Here is a 17,314-nt window from a genome sequence, read left to right on the forward strand (position 1 = left end):
ACAGAACAGAATGCTGGGAGGAAGAGGAAGTGAGCTCAGATGCCAGGCCGCTGCTCTCTGAGGCAGAAGCCATGAAGCTCCCACCCAGGATGGACGAAGGCTAGAATCTTCCCGGTAAGCGCACCTTGGGGTGCTACACACATTAATAGAAATGGGTCAGGCAATGTTTTAAAAGAATACAGTTTGTGTGTTGTTATTTCGGGGCATAAGCTAGCCAGGCGGCCAGGAGCTGGGTGGCAGGAACGCAGCCCACAGCTCCTACTACAGTATAGTGATGCATGTCTGTAATCCCAGCATAGTGATGCATGTCTGTAATCCCAGCATAGTGATGCATGTCTGTAATCCCAGTACAGTGATGCATGTCTGTAATCCCAGCATAGTGATGCATGTCTGTAATCCCAGTACAGTGATGCATGTCTATAATCCCAGCATAGTGATGCATGTCTGTAATCCCAGCATAGTGATGCATGTCTATAATCCCAGCATAGTGATGCATGTCTGTAATCCCAGCATAGTGATGCATGTCTATAATCCCAGCATAGTGATGCATGTCTGTAATCCCAGCATAGTGATGCATGTCTATAATCCCAGCATAGTGATGCATGTCTGTAATCCCAGCATAGTGATGCATGTCTATAATCCCAGCATAGTGATGCATGTCTGTAATCCCAGCATAGTGATGCATGTCTGTAATCCCAGCATAGTGATGCATGTCTGTAATTTCAGTATAGCTATGCATGTCTGTAATCCCATAACTCAGGAGACAGGGGCTAGAGCATGGGGTGTACCAGGTGAAGCTTAACTTAGTAAAACTCTGTCTCAATAACATGTACAAAAAGAAAATATAATTTTGAGGGAAAAGTCTGTTTTTCCATGCAAATATGAGGGATTTCTCAGGACACCACTTTGCTCTGAGAACTATCCCAGGAAGAAGCCAAGGAAACATGGACTTGGAGGTCCCCTGGAGAAAAGAGAAACAGCCCTCTCAGCTTGCCTGCCAGCAAGTGATTTCCTTTCTAAAGGTCAGAAATGGAAAAAAAAACCCAATCATCTAATCAAATTGACTTTTAGAATTAACTTTACAAAACACAAATCCACAGCCTCTGGTTCTCAGGGAGCCTAGCAGCGTTATTGTGTCAACAGACAACTTAGAAAGAAAATCTCACTCCCAAAGGCCTGGCAAAATACATGTTGGACACAGATCAATAATGATGCAGAAAATTAATTATAATGAACACAGCTGTAACATTCATTCTTTGAATGTGTAGCCTGGAAAATAACGTATTACAAAACAGTTTATGTATCACCATTGCCTAGAAGCTAGTAAATGTTAAAAACAAATGAAAAATGCACTCGTTTACTTATTCTTTAAATGTTTGTTTAATATCTACTAGGTACCAGGAACCATTCTTAAAAAAATTTCGTTACTCCTTTGAGAATTTCATACAATGTATTTTCGTCATATTTACCCCTAAATCTCCCCAGTTACTCTCTCACTCCCCAGTTTTGTGGGTTTTTTGTTTTTTGATAACCCATCAACTCCCACTGGAGTTGTCCACGTACACTTTTATATACACACTCCACTGTGGTTGACCTACCAGGAACAACACCCTTAAAGAGTAGACTCCCCTTCTCCCAGCAGCCGTCTGTCATTTGTCCGTAGCTCCTCAGCCGTGGGTGGTGGCTCATGAATCCCTTCCCCTCTGCTCTAAAAACTGTCTGGCTTGAACTTGTGAAGCAGCCACAGCTGCTGTGAATTCACTAACTCAGCTTTCCTGCGATGTCCAGAAACATCCTCAGTTCCACCCTCCTCCTCACTGGCTCTGACAATCTCTCCACCCCCTCGTCTTTGACTCCTGGGCCTTGGGGAGGGAGCATGATGTAGACGTCCCTTTTGGGGTTGAGTAACTCAGCTAACACTGATTCTCTGTGCTTTGAGGAGTGGTGAGTTTCCCCGGTATCCATCATCTGCTCACACACAAACTCTCTCTGATGAGGTCTGAGGGATGGACTCTTCTATGGGGAGGGAAATGAATTTTGAAGGTAGCTTTGAGGCTGTGTCCATTTAGCACAGTAACTCTATTAGGTCCACACCGGCAGGTACCACAGCTGAAGTCCTTACCCTGTCAGAAGCTGCACTGGACCAGACTACACAGAACATCAGCACTGGCTACCTGCCTCTTCCTTTGGAGCGCCACGGCATCAGTGGGCATGTGGATATGGAGATGGAAATCAAAGATCCTGGATAACCCGAGAAGTCTCAGTTTTAAAGGACCACCTTAAAAACTGGGAAACAGAACCGTATCTCCCTGCTCAATACAAACAATCATTTTCCCCCACATACAGTGAAGATCCTATTAATGTATCCCGACAGGCTTGTTTTGAATCATGTACAAGAGCATCCCAAAGCAGCCCTGCAGGGCCTCTGCACTGGACCAATCCTTAGATAAAAATCGCTCCACCTGGACCAGTGTTTCCAAACTCTGTCATGGATGAGGAGCATGCGGGGACTCTGAGGTTGACCCTGTCAAGAAGAATTGCAGCTAGATTCTTGTCTTCTGTAATGTCAAGGTCTTGAGCTAACTCTGTTTATCCTCCCAGCGGTTCATGCATCCATCCATGCCCTCATCCATATATACATCCGTCTTTTTGTTCACATATGTGTAGTATGCATTGTGGGCTAGGCAAATTGGGGAACACAACTATAGAAATGAAAGCTGGCTTGTGACCTTGTAGTGCTCTGGCCAATTGGAAGAAGTGGTATGAGCTCCCTCTTGTGTCCTCTTTCTTGTGGTGACCATGAGAGGCATGGTAGTCAGGGTTTGCCACTTTCATGCCCAGTACGGACAACTTAACCCCAGTGCAATATGGGAAGTGACACGGGCCACACTCAACTTCAGCGTGGGGCAGCTCTGTCAGTTTATGTAACACAGGCTTTGGTTTCTGTATGCATTGATCTCAAACCATTCTTTCTAAGTGCCCCCAGGACACAGCTTACATTAGTTAAAGTGGACAATCAGTTTTCTTTTTCCTGGTCATTCTTGTCTGAGGGTTACACTGGCAGAGAAGAAACTCGATCGAGTAAGTGATCTCCTCCAGTACCCAAGGCGAGGGACACAGCATTGATTTCGTGATCTGGTTTTCAGAGTGTAACAGTGGAGTAAGGAGAAATCTTCCTGACATCTGACTTAAGCTGTAGATGACCACAGTTTACCAGTTCAAACAAAAGAGTCTTCTTTTCTGACCAGCTCAGCCATCAGGGTAACCAAACTCAAATTCAGGATGACCAGGAACCCAGATTGGCATGCATTAATGTCATAGTCCATTTGATTGCTGGTAAACTAAGAGCTTACTCAGAGAAAAAGGGGTTGTGTTGGCTAATTTTTTTCTTTTTATTTATTTATTTATTTATTTATTAAAGATTTCTGCCTCCTCCCCGCCACCGCCTCCCATTTCCCTCCCCCCTCCCCCATCAAGTCCCCCTCCCTTGTCAGCCAGAAGAGCAATCAGGGTTCCCTGCCCTGTGGGAAGTCCAAGGACCACCCACCTCCATCCAGGTCTAGTAAGGTGAGCATCCAAACTGCCTAGGCTCCCACAAAGCCAGTATGTGCAGTAGGATCAAAAACCCATTGCCATTGTTCTTGAGTTCTCAGTAGTCCTCATTATCCACTATGTTCAGCGAGTCCGGTTTTATCCCATGCTTTTTCAGACCCAGGCCAGCTGGCCTTGGTGAGTTCCCGATAGAAAAATCCCCATTGTTTTAGTGTGTTGGCTAATTTTATATCAGTTTGATACAGGTTAGAGTCATCTGAGAGGAGGGACTAGCCCAATTAAGAAAAGACCTCCATAAGATTGGGCTGTAGGCAAGCCTGTTGAGCAGTGGTTCTCAACCTGTGGGTCATGACCCTTTGGCAAACCTCTATCTCCAAAAATATTTATATTATAAATCCATAACAGTAGCACAATTATGGCTATGAGGTAACAATGAAAATAACTTTATGGTTGGGAATCACCACAACATGAGGGGGTCACAGCATTAGGAAGGTTGAGAACCACTGTTGTAGAGCATTTTCTTAATCAGTGATTGATGGGGGAGGGCTCAGCCCATTGTGGGTGGTGTCATCCCTGGGTTCTATAAAAAAGCAGGCTGAGCAAGCCATAGGGAGCAAGCCAGTATGCAGCACCCCTCCTTGACCTCTACATCGGCTCCTGCCTCCAGGTTCCTACCCTGCTTGACTTCCTTGAGTAATGGACTATTATATGGGAGTGTAAACCAAACAAACCCTTTCCTTCCTAACTTGCTTTGGTCATGGTATTCACCACAGCTCTAGAAACCCTGACTAGGGCTAGGATTAAAGCCAGGGCCCCTTTTGCGATGCTCTTATTACAGCCCATGTATCTAGAAGCTTCTGTGGAGGAATCTCCTGAAACACATTCAGGATATAGCTTTCATATTAACGGTTTATTGTAAGAAGAGCAAAAGCAAATGTTTGCTGGGTGTGTCTAATGCCAGAACCTGTACAGAGACCACACACATGTGTCAACATCTGCCCTCTTTACGTCAGAACAGGCTTGGCCGACATGTTCTGCTTTTGACAGTCTGTTCCTAGATGTGCCATCAGGACATCAATTTAATTTCCTCACAATGATATCAGGCCTGATGATTCATTCTTAGCTAAGCACTCGGTGTCAGAAAATTATAGGAATAATTAACATGGTGATAAAATTAAAATACTACTTTAAAATCGATATGGATACTTAAAATAGCATAATTAGGGCTGGGGAATGGTTCAGTCGGTAAAGCTCCTGCCATACATGCATGAGGAACTGAGTTTGACCCTGCCTCCAGGTTCTACATATAAAGCCAGGCAGGAGTGTGACCCCAGCATTTGTGGAGTGGACAGAGACAAACAGAACACTGAAGGTCTCTCACCGGACAGTCTAGTCAGACAACCCTGTTTGAAGAGACAGAGGTGGGGAGGAGTCTAGGGAGCATGCCCAGTGTTGATCTTCACAGGCATGAAAGCACATCCCTGCACACACACACAAGCATGTGCACGCCACACAGATAAACATAAAAATAAAATTGTGTAATTGTGCTCCAATTCTGGAGCATACAAAGGAACTGTTCAACTTGGGGATCTAATAACTAAGAATGTCCCCAGAAGAGTAATTGACTTTGAGTTTTGTACACTTCACTCATCCACGCATAGTATGTCTGCTAAGATAAAGGCCAGTCAAGTACACAGATCAATGAAATCTGGGTCACTTGGTGGAGTTCACTAGGGAATTTTCAATAAATCTTCCTTTTATTTTGATCGATTTCACTATTTCTCACTATTTGTTTCCGAGTGGTTTCCTTGATCTACAGCTTCACTTAATCATTTGATAATTCTTCTCAAAGATACGAAGTAACTGTTTTATATGACAAAGAAGTAATACGAAAGAACATGAAAAATTAGTTGATCAATGAAATAATACATGAGCGGACTCCATTGCTTCATCTTGTTTTTAAATTCTTTATTTCTTGGCCTGTCCCCTGCCCCCTCCCTCATTGCCCATCTCCCAAGTGCACTGCAGAGGCTTGTGCCAGAGCATGACCCCAACAACGTGAACATGACTCTAACAACACGAGATGCGGCGGTAGAGAGACTGGTGGGGAACAGTGGGAAGGGCCTGTGGTGAGTGCTCCCTCTGCTTCCCGTTGATGGAGATGCTACCCAGACCTCACTTCCTCAGGCTACTTCTTCACTTACCTGCCAGCCCCCGCTGAAACGATCAAATAAGCGAGTATGTGTGACAGAAAGCAAATTATAGGTCTTTGCAGCAGCGCTGGCACAGATGTGCTGAAAACATTTCCCGTTGTCTTTCCGGTTGGGCCATGATCACTGGAGACTCTTCTTGATTTCTACAGTAATCTAACCTGTGCCTCCTGCTCCATGGGGACTGTGTTAGCCCTTTGGTAAAACCAGACACAGCTGCTTCATTGCCTCTGTTCTAGAGCACAGCACATATCTGACACATGCACGGCTGTGCACAACGCATCCGCCGTAGGTTTTAGCCATCAGTGTGAGCTTCATCCCAACCTGCTTTAGAGTGGTTAGGCTGAGGGAGGTTGTGTGCTAGTTCTTGCTCTGTTGTGAACAAAATATATAAGAGAATACTTGAAAGGAAGAACAATTCATGGTGGCTCCTAATTTCAGGGGGTTGAGTCTATGGTCACCTGGCCCTGCGTTTCTGGGACTAGAGTGAGGCAGAACTTCGTGGAGATTGTGTGTGTGTGTGTGTGTGTGTGTATGAAGGGGGACCAGAAACAAGGTACCCCTCAAAACTAACCACCACACACCTACTTCCTCCAGCTATGTCCCACCTCCTAGTGTCTCTAAGATATCACAACCAGCTGAGGTCCAAGCCCCTCACACCTGAGTTGGGGGGTATTTTATAACCCAATCATAACAAGGACAGTAGATATTTCAACCTCTCAGACTCCAGCAGGGCTGCTGAAGCACCAGCAATCTGTAACAACTGTCAGGAATCTAGGGCAGTCCAGCCTTGCTGCGGAGACGGGGCTGAGTCTGACCCACTTCTTGTTCTCTTCATGCAGTGGCCAATGTGGAGACCCCATTCCGCCCGTGTGCGCTTGAAATACCTTCGGTAATTATTTCTTCAGATTTCAACTTACAGTAAATAATTTTGAAAATAAAAATACTGCAGGGAAGAAAATTGGCCTCCTTTAGCAAATGAAACTTATATTCAAATTTAATTAACCAAGAAACCCTCAAACCCAGTTAGCATGTCACCTCGCATTGACAATTAATTAGTTTTGCTCTGAAAAAAACTCTGCAGGTATTGAGCAAAGAGTTCTAGATTTGGCTTTGTTTTCTTTGCCAGCCCTGCCCGTTCCTAGTTCTCACGCCTTGACGGCAGTTTGCAGCTTCAGACAACACATTATCTCCAAAGTGTGCAACCCCGTGTCAGCTTTAAATGTCACAGAATCAATATACAGAGGGACGGGCATGACACACTATGGCTTCAACTGTGAAGACTTTAGGAGTGAGCAACATGACCACTTTCCAAGGGAATGGCTGCCCTTGGTCTGTAGGTGGGTGGCCTGATTCTGGTAGATCATGGAACATCTTCCTTTTAACTTTGCATTAGCATACGGTTAAGTGATTTAGCCCAGTGTAATGAAAAGAGCATTAAACTCGTCAGAACCTTGAAGTCAGATTATCTGGAATATGCTTGTTCCTTGAAGGAATTTTAATTTTGGTTGGGCAGTCCGTATGCTGATAAGACACACATACATCTTTTATGAACAACAACTTCTCAGCAGAAAAGTCAAGTATCCATTCTCCAAGGAGCAGCTGTAAATTTACTTATGTCTGTCTTTCTCTGCCTGAAATTTATAAACAATCTAAATAGCAATCTAAATATCATAGAGACATGGTGTCTTAGTCAGTGTTCTATTGCAGGGAAGAGACGCCATGACCATGACAGCTCTTATAAAAGAAAACATCTGATTGGGGCTTGCTTATAGTTTCAGAGGTTTAATCCGTTATTCTCAGCAAGGTGACACACAGGCAAACGAAGTAGGTTAGTGTTCTCTATCTGGACCTGCAGGCAGCAGCAAGAGAGAGACATGAGCCTGCCTTGAACTTTTAAAACCCCAAGACCCACCACCCCTAGTGACATACTTCCTCCAACAAGCCCAACCTACTTCAACAAAGTCACACCTCCTAACCCCTTCCAAGGAGTGGCACTCCGTAATGTCCAAGCATTCAAATATATGAACTTACGATGAAACCACCACACATGATTTCATTAATTCCATTTAATATGGCCAGCCAATTTCCTATTCTCCTTTTCAGAAAAGTTAGCAGTAACGTTTATTAACTAGAACCATCTCTGTCTGGCACTGGATGGGAGCTGTAACCTGCATTTCCAGTTACTTAGGTCTGGTGTTCACGGCTCTCACTTGTGTGTCGAGCCAGGCTTGCACAGGTGTGCCACAGGAGAGGGTAGGAGAACACCCAGTTTTCTTGGTACTAAGCATGTTTGGGTCTAGGTAGATAGAACAGAAAGATCTGCAGGCGTCGGGGTGGGCTTCTGAGCAGAAAAGTTATGTATTAGTTTCATTGCTGTTGCCATGATAGAATATTCTGACAGAAGCCACTTAAGTGTTAGTTCCAGGCGTGACAACCATTACCGGCAGTTAAATCAGGTAACTGCTAACACTTCTTCTTTTTTGTAACTCATAATTTTCAATACAAATCCCTCCTCTGATTGACTCATGGCATCGGGTCAGATGGGGATGGTGATGTAAGGACAATGCTGTGGGAAACCATAAAACTCCCGCTTTCAGCACTACTTAGAACTCCAGGCTGCTTAACCTTGAGACTTTCGTGTGCTGCTGTAAGTCCAAAGGCTGGATTGATTAAGAACCGTGTGGAGGCTGGAGACGTGGCTCAGCAATTAAGAACACTAACTGCTCATCCTGAAAACTCCGTTCCCAGCACGTGTCGGATGGGTCACGAGCACCTGTACCTCCAGCTCCAGGGTTTCTGACACCCTCTTCTCCACTCTGTAGGCACACACACACACACACACACACACACACTGGAAAATCTAAAGAACTCCAGTGTGGCTCTATGCTATTCCTCCAGCAGGATGCAAAGCTGTCAGACAAGTCTGGGGCCGCGGAAGAAGGTGACCACGTGGTGTCCGTCTTCAGTGAGTCCACAGTGCAGGGAGGGAGACGACACCAAAACAGAAGAGCACACTGCAAAGGAGCCTCTGGGTCAGGGCTGACCCCTGATCGTCTTTTTAAGATGTGTTGCTTTAAAATATCACTTAAATAAGGCTGGATAAGCCTGCTGAGGTGGGTGGGGTCGGTTCGTAGGAGAAGAACAAATGCACAACCATTCTCATGACAGGCTGCAAATGAGATTCACTCGCAAAACTCAACCCATTTTCAAGTTGTAATACATTCCCTGTAATATTTTAGGGTGATATTGTTGGATAGAAATGGTCGGCCATGTTTTGCCTCCTAGCAGTAAATGTTTTATCTGAAGCCATGACATGAATTATCATTCCTAATGAAATGGATCACTTGCATAGAAATCAGAACAACTCCAAGACCCATATATATATTGCAGTCTCTGGGTGACATAGAAAAGCCTTTCCTAACAACCAGTTAGGAAACGGGAAGTCAATGGGGTATGGGATGGGGTGGGCGCTTTTGTTCCTGACTGTGGGAATTCCAAAGTGACAACGTTGTATTTCACAGCGAGGCCAGAACGCTTTGAAATTGGTGTTATTTCAACATGAGGCATCGCTGGTGTTTGCTACACCTGGATGGCGTAACTCATAATTTTCAATGCCATTTCCAGAGGGTCCGCCTCGAACCACGAACTCTTGCCACCTCTTCTCGCTATTTGTCATCTGTTTTATTATCTTCTCTCCCTGTGTCATTGACTCCGTGGATTTCCTGGGAATGCCGGTGATCTGTCATGTCATTGCTCATTATCAGAGAGTCTTAATCCTCCGAGCCTTGACATATTCTATAACGGCACAAGAGCCCTAATGGCGTCAGCCATTTTCACAGTAAATTGTAACTTGGGTTGTCCTTCACACACTGATGGAGGCGATTTGACGGCCACAGTCTCACTCCTAGGTCAGGACCCCGTCTGGGTAGCAGGTGTGGCTGTGTGAGGCTCTGTCATTTTTCAGCTGATCCCCCACCCATGCATTGTCTGAATTGGGTTGAGTAGACCTCGAGTGACCTGTTAATCTGTATAAACGCTTTCTTCACCTTTCTGAGCATTCCACCCTTGAACGCCCCTCAGATAAGATGAGATATTCTCGGGGCATGCTTACATGTTCTGGGCAGAATCACAAAATGAATAAAGGTCCTTAAAAACAATCATCCTGTGAAAGGAGAGTATTATGGGAGGTTGTGGGAGGGAGATGTGGAGGAGAACCTTCTAAAGCACACTTTGTTTGAAAAATGCCATAATAGTATCTACACTGAAAAGTAAAAGTTAATAAATAACAAAGAAAAGTTTCTAAATTAAAAAAAAATGACTGCATTGCCTTATTTTTTTTCTGGCCAACCTTTAAGGAAAGTTGTACTCTTTTTGAATCTAGTAATTCTTCAAATATGACAGTCTATATTATAGTAATCAATGGACATCAAATATGGTAGGCTCCAGTTTAACTCTCTTGAGATACACTGAGGATTTCCATTTAATTGTTCTACACTTCTGAAATTCCAGCATTGCCATCTAATAAATAGTCTTTTGTACAAATGCAATAAACAAGAAAAAAGTCATCCTTGACTTTCCACTTTGATTGACAGCTGAGGCCTAAAATAACCTCCCTGTTTGAACCAGCTAAATCCATCCTATGAGTATTGATAACGTTTTTAAACTTTCAACTCAGTGGACCTGGCCATTGAGAATAGGAGGGAATCTCATGAAGATCACATCAGTTCTAAGCTGATTCCTGTGGAAGGAGAGCACAGAGGTGGTGAGGAGGGATGGAGAGCCCAGAGGGAAGAACCACACCCAGCCTGAGCATCCTCCATCTTTCCTCACAGTGACAGTGCCTAGCATGGTGCCACTTTCTAGATACAGGTTCAGTAAATATTCATTCCATCCTGCTAGGAAGATGATCTTTTTCCTCGAAATAAGCACTGGGAAGTTCATGAAGTTAATGTGTAGTTAAAGAGGGGCACTGGGGTGAATACCTTCAGGAAATATGTCACGCTGTCCTTCGTTGGAACAAGACAGGTAAATATGGTCTTTTAGGTTTATTTGCTATTTGAAAATTTGTTTAAAAAACAACAACTCACCTGTTTTCCCTGATATGGGGGAAAGGACTTGCAGAGCATGAATTTTGCAAAATGCACTTCTCTCCAGAATGTCAACCGTTTCAATTCTTTTGTGACCGCCTCTCCTTTTATGTCCCCACATAATGCCATTATACATGAGTGATTTCTAAACTTTAACCTTCTCCTATCTGTGTGTCATTGAAGCGCTATATAAAAAGAGCTGAAGCAGCGGGTCTCCTCAGAATTGGAATATAGAAGGCAGATCAGAGAGCCAGTTATAATGATGTCAGAATTAAAGTGCCATTGAGGAATGCGTGGCTAGAAGGGATATCCTATTCATTTCAAATTTCTGAAATTTTCCTAATATGAATTATACACACATTTTACAAATGAAAGAACTTAAAATTTGACTCGAAACAGTTCTTTTTAATCAAATCTAGTTTTTCTTAGTGGAAGCCAGTGGGGCTTTCCTAAGTGGACTGGCAAGTCTAATTGTCTTTACATCCAGTCTCTGTGCTGCAAGACACAGGAAATCGCCTGCCTCCTCCCTGCGTGTTTTCCTCTCTGATATTCCTTTTAAGTGGTTTCCGCCAACCACTTAGACACTTGCAGTGACAAAATAGGAGGCTGATTTATCAAGAATGGGCTCTCTCACTTTTAGGAAAATTCTCTTCTAATTATAAAGTCAATATGCGTTTATGTTTCACCTAGTGTTTTGCTCCGGTAGATTTTTGTCACACAAATCGAATCCCTGTTTAAAGGTGATGAGGTTCAATGCCAGGGTCCTCCATCGAGACTCAATCTTAGCTCCAGTACTTGTTATGGACCTCTCTGAAGTACCCTTCGTTGGTACACTAAGCCCTTGATGACATCTTTATTTAGTTTCCTAAAAGAGCCTTAAAAGCAGATAGGGTTTTTTCTGAGTCTTACTGGGGACAAACCAAATTGGTAACAGTCAATGTGATGATGATAATAATAAAAAAGATAATGATTTGCCAAGCACTATGTGAGCACAATAGTCAGAATTTATGCAGTTTGCCTATTATTACCTACTTAGAGTATCTACGTTAGTCATTTTTCTCATTGTTGTAATGACAAAATACCCTGACAAAGGTAATTTATGGAGGGTATGACACGTCCATCATGGCGGGGGATATGGAGGGTATGGCATGTCCGTCACGGTGGGGGATATGGAGGGTATGGAGGGTATGGCATGCCATCATGATGGAGGGTATGGAGGGCATGGCATGTCCATCACAGTGGGGGGGTCATGGTGCCAGGAGCGTGAGACAGCAGGTGACATTCCTACAGTCAGGAAGCAGATGAATGCTGGCCATTGGCACACTGTCCTTTTATTCAGCTCAGGCCCCTGGTTTATGGTATGATGTCATTCATGTTGAGATGGGTCTTCCCACCTCAATACACTAGATAATCCCTCACAGGCATCCTAGAGACTCATCTCCGAAGTGAGTCTAGATCTCTATCTAGTTCTGGCCAAGGTGTCAGGAATATTAACCAGCACACTGTCAGAAGAAGCTGCTCAAACTGAGGTTAAGGTCTGAAGGGCCTCTGGAGCTGGCTTTGTTTTGTGCTAAGTGGAGTCTTCATCTAGGATTCAAAAGGTAGCCAGTGAACATAGTTAACACCCTTGCTTGATGGGCACTTTCTTCTGTTTGTCATTTATTTCTCCTTAGTATCTTTTAGCGATGGCCCTTCTGTTTCTACCATGTCCACTGCTCTTTTTGCAGGAAACTAAATAATACAGCTCCTGGGTCAGCCATGCTCCTGTGGTGACACCTTGCATGGTAAAGGGTCACTCTTGGGAGCACAGTGAAGGGTCACTCCTGGGAGCACAGTGAAGGGTCACTCCTGGAAGCACAGTGAAGGGTCACTCCTGGGAGCACAGTGAAGGGTCACTCCTGGGAGCACAGTGAAGAGTCACTCACGGGAGCACAATGAAGGGTCACTCATGGGAGCACGGTGAAGAGTCACTCACGGGAGCACAGTGAAGGGCTTCTATTGGGAGCACGGTGAAGGATCACTCACAGAAGCTCAGTGGAAGGTCACTCACAGGATCATGGTGGAGGACCACTCATGGGAGCACAGTGAAGGATCACTTGTAGGAGCACAGTGAAGGGTTACTCACAGGAGCACGGTGAAGGTCACTCACGGGAGCACAGTGAAGGGCTTCTATTGGGATCACGGTGAAGGATCACTCCTGGGAGCACAGTGAAGGGTCACTCACGGGAGCACAGTGAAGGGCTTCTATTGGGAGCACAGTGAAGGGTCACTCACGGGAGCACAGTGAAGGGTCACTCATGGGAGCACAGTGAAGGGTCACTCCTGGGAGCACAGTGAAGGGTCACTCCTGGGAACATAGTGAAGGATCACTCACGGGAGCACAGTGAAGAGTCACTCCTGGGAGCACAGTGAAGGGTCACTCCTGGGAGCACAGTGAAGGGTCACTCCTGGGAGCACAGTGAAGGGTCACTCCTGAGAGCACAGTGAAGGGTCACTCCTGAGAGCACAGTGAAGGGTCACTCCTGGGAACATAGTGAAGGATCACTCACAGGAGCACGGTGAAGGTCACTCACGGGAGCACAGTGAAGGGCTTCTATTGGGAGCATGGTGAAGGGTCACTTATAGAAGCTCAGTGGAGGGTCACTCACAGGATCATGGTGGAGGACCACTCATGGGAGCACAGTGAAGGATCACTTGTAGGAGCACGGTGAAGGGTTACTCACAGGAGCACGGTGAAGGTCACTCACGGGAGCACAGTGAAGGGTCACTCCTGGGAACATAGTGAAGGATCACTCACAGGAGCACGGTGAAGGTCACTCACGGGAGCACGGTGAAGGTCACTCACGGGAGCACGGTGAAGGTCACTCACGGGAGCACAGTGAAGGTCACTCACGGGAGCACGGTGAAGGTCACTCACGGGAGCACGGTGAAGGTCACTCACGCGAGCACAATGAGACATTACTCACAGGAGCACTAGCGAGGTGTCACTATAGCAGCATGACTGACGGGAGCTGTCTCGCTGCACAGCCCACCCAAGTATGGGTGGTGACTCTGAAAGCTGCCTCTCTGGGATGCATACGATTTGCAGTGAGCACTGTGAAGTCTTCTCTCCCAGCAGCTGTGTACTGCCTAGATAACCCAGGAATGGGTCATATGAGTTCCCTGAGCTTTATGAGCCTCTCTCTCCCTACAAGAGGAAGGCTTCAATCCTGAGGAAAGAGCCACACAACAGAGTGAGCTATTCCTTTCTGTGGCTGTTACTAGGCATCCCCCCTAACAGTGGCTCAAAGTGACAATGATCATTTATTAGCTTTTGTGGTTTCTGGGGCTTGGAAATTCAGACAAGAGGTGACGGGTGAGGTTTCTGTCTACGCCTTGATATCTGAGACCCTGGCAGAAAATGTGACAGAAATCATCTAAAGGACAATTTACTCATGAGTCTGTCCTCTGGAGTCCACACATGTGACCCAGGCTTCCATGTAGCCTTAAAAAACCACATCGCCTTTGGTAACTCAACCTTGAAAGCCACACAATAGTTCATTCATTACATCCTGCAGACCAAGGCAACTTCAAATTTCCTCTCTGGATCCAGGAGGAGGAACACGAACCCCACCTCAACAGTGGAGGTGCCATGGTTTAAGAACATATTGATATAACCATTTTTAAGTCTTCTGTCGTGGGCAGGGTGAATGTGTGGATAAAGTGATATTTCAACCAGGTGCTTCTCTCCCTGGGGGCAGGGCTAGGAATGGGAGGTGGGAATATACTAAGAGTGTTTGGAGACTAGTAGGGGTGGCCTAATCTTAATATTTACTGCCTAACCAATAGACATCAACAAATCAATAAACATTAACAGATCAAAGGGAGGAGTGTGTGGTGAGTGAGAGGGAGCATGGGAGTCTGAGGTGGTGAGAAAGTCTTGGGTTTAGTTTTAGTTATAGCAGATAAAGTTTGAGGTGGATTCGGTGTGTTGTGTGAGACAAGGTCTGGGTGCCTGGAGAGGGGGTTGTTTTATTCTGAGACAGGGAGGGGTGAGTGCCTACAAGCTGTGCAGAAGGCGATGGGCCCTGTAGTCTTAGGGATGGCAAGTTAGTGACATTTATTACTCAATACTCAAGGGGAAGTGCTGAAGAGGCGTTTGGATAAATAAATAGCAAGCTCTGTGGCTGAGCTGGGTAGAACGTTAGGAGAGTCACAGGCTGAGGATGTGATCTCCGAAGCCAACACCAGTGGCTGCACACAGAAGTAGGGACCAAGCCCTGTGTCTCCTGTGAAAAGGACACTGGAAGAGAATGGGGTGTCTTGGAAGCTTAGGGGGCAAGGATGCTTGCATCTTTGGCTCTGACAGGCCCAGGCGGGGGCTGAGCCCACGACAGCCATTATGCAGTTCTGAGTAACCATCTGAGCAATTTCAGAGGGCTGGGGACAGACGCCCAACTGAAAAAAAGCTTGCAGAGAATGGAAGGAAGGGAGTTGGATGAGAGGCTGACAGGTGGCACTTGCTGGGATTTTGGCTCAGTCGAGTCAGGACAGCACCACGGTGAGCTGCAGAAGTGTCATGTGAGCTTTAGTTTTCCAAAAGAGACAAAGAACTGAGGGCTTGTGTGCTGGATGAACGAATCTAGCAGAGAGTGGGGGTGGGGCAGGGAGGAGGGACACCCCTGCGCATCATCCTTGTGCATGCCTTAGTTACAAGGGAGCCTGTTTCTTTAACCTGTGGCTCGCATGAGATGGGCATTCCTGGCAGAGACACAACCTCTTCTAAGCTGTTCCTCGGTACCGGTCCTGCCCCAGGTGATGGTCGCCGGTGGGTGGCCACAGTCACGGTCAGACTCTTCTCCACTCTGCAAAAAAATCCTTGATATAAGGGAATAAGTACACCTCAGTGCCCCCAATACACACACACACAGACACAGACACACACACACACGAGTTAAAGGCCAGTCAGGGCTATATAGTAAGACTGTCTCCTGCCCCCATAAAAGTCCCATATATATCTATATATTTCTATAGAAAGACATGACACGCTATATGAAGAATTAACTCCGAAATAGTCTAACAGGACGTGTGCAATGCCTTTGTCTCACACCACTGCCTTACTTCTGTCTTTTCTATAGCAGGATTATCATATCTTACGCGTTGCACTGCACCTGAATGATGGAAGATGTGGTGTGAACAGCCAGTGTTATTGATGATGCTGACAGCCACACCCTCCTACTTGTCCCCATCTGGACCTTTCTGTGTCCCTTTGTTACCTTGACCCCCTCCTTCCTTATACTTACCTACAGATAGCATTTTGTCCTTACCGCCTGCCCTACACAAGAACCCATTGTCCAGCTGAGCAGATGATAGTCTGTGCCCTGCGCCTCACTGTAGTGAATCTCCTGGTTCACTGTTTCTCACGCCAGTTGCTTTACATCTCTCCAGTGCACTGGGGGTTGGATCTTACTTCCACAGCTAGAGCATGCCCCGATTGATCACTACCAGATTCTTCATCTGACTGGCTTTACAAGGTGTAAGAGTTTTTAAATGAGCCCACATGGTTCTTCACAGCTGGGCTTATGCCAGAGAAATTGGGGTGGGGGTGATTAACAGAATAGGTGCTCCATATCCTCCAAAGGTGACCGGCTTCATTCATGTCTGAGTGATGTGGAGGACAAGCCAGTCCTTGTAACGTGTGATCTTAGAGCCATGTGGTTGTATAGCTCCGTTCTCCTGTCTCAGTGATTACATAGCTTGTTAACTAAGTTCTCTTGCAGCAGGGCACCAAGAATGAAGACAGAAGGGATAATCAAGGGGATCTTTAAGAGAAAGGAGAGAAGTAGCTAGTCCCGTGCTTCTGATTGTCACATCATCTCCTCCTTATTGTCCCCATGCAGAGCTGCCCAGAAGTTAAACCTGTCATCCAAGAAGAAGAAACACCGGCCCTCGACGCCGTCTGCTGCGGAGGCTCCCCTCTTTGCTACCAGCTTCAGTGGGGTCCTGCAGACCTCGCCTCCCCCGGCCCCACCCTGTCTCCTGAGGGCCGTCAACAAGGTGAAGGACACTCCTGGCATGGGCAAGGTAGGTGCCAGCTGTTGCCTCTACTGTTGCTTCCGCGCATGGCGCTCTGAGCAGGTTGGGAAAGAAGAGAACAGCTGTGAGCTCTCGTTTGCCAAAATGAGGAGGGGCCAGGAATGAGAATTGACACAACGAAGTTGGTTTGGGGGTCACAGTGTTCACGCTTTCTGCCCTTTTATTCACTCAGGGTCAATCCGTGACTGAAAATAATCATAGAAAAGCTTAGAGATAAACACCAAAGAAGCTCATAACAACTTTTACTGCTGAGCATTGCTATAGTTAGAGCTCACTGCTGTTCCTCTCTCACTGTGTCTGATGTTTCAATGGAACTTTATGTGGGGACGTGACACAGATTTGTGAGGTCTGTCCGTTTCTGCCGTCATAGACTGTCTTGGCAACCAG

The 17,314-nt window shown here is 45.9% G+C and overlaps 1 protein-coding gene across 1 annotated transcript in view; it reads left to right on the forward strand.

Annotated features, from left to right (window-relative positions):
- Kif26b (kinesin family member 26B) overlaps positions 1–17,314 on the forward strand; it is a 124,942-nt gene that overhangs the window by 9,625 nt on the left and 98,003 nt on the right. The window contains exon 2 of the mRNA XM_075989283.1: positions 16,732–16,915. Coding sequence (XP_075845398.1) covers positions 16,732–16,915 — 184 coding nt within the window. The remainder of the gene's footprint in view (positions 1–16,731; positions 16,916–17,314) is intronic.

The sequence above is a fragment of the Microtus pennsylvanicus genome, chromosome 10 (assembly GCF_037038515.1).
Source record: "Microtus pennsylvanicus isolate mMicPen1 chromosome 10, mMicPen1.hap1, whole genome shotgun sequence".
Lineage (NCBI taxonomy): Eukaryota > Metazoa > Chordata > Mammalia > Rodentia > Cricetidae > Microtus > Microtus pennsylvanicus.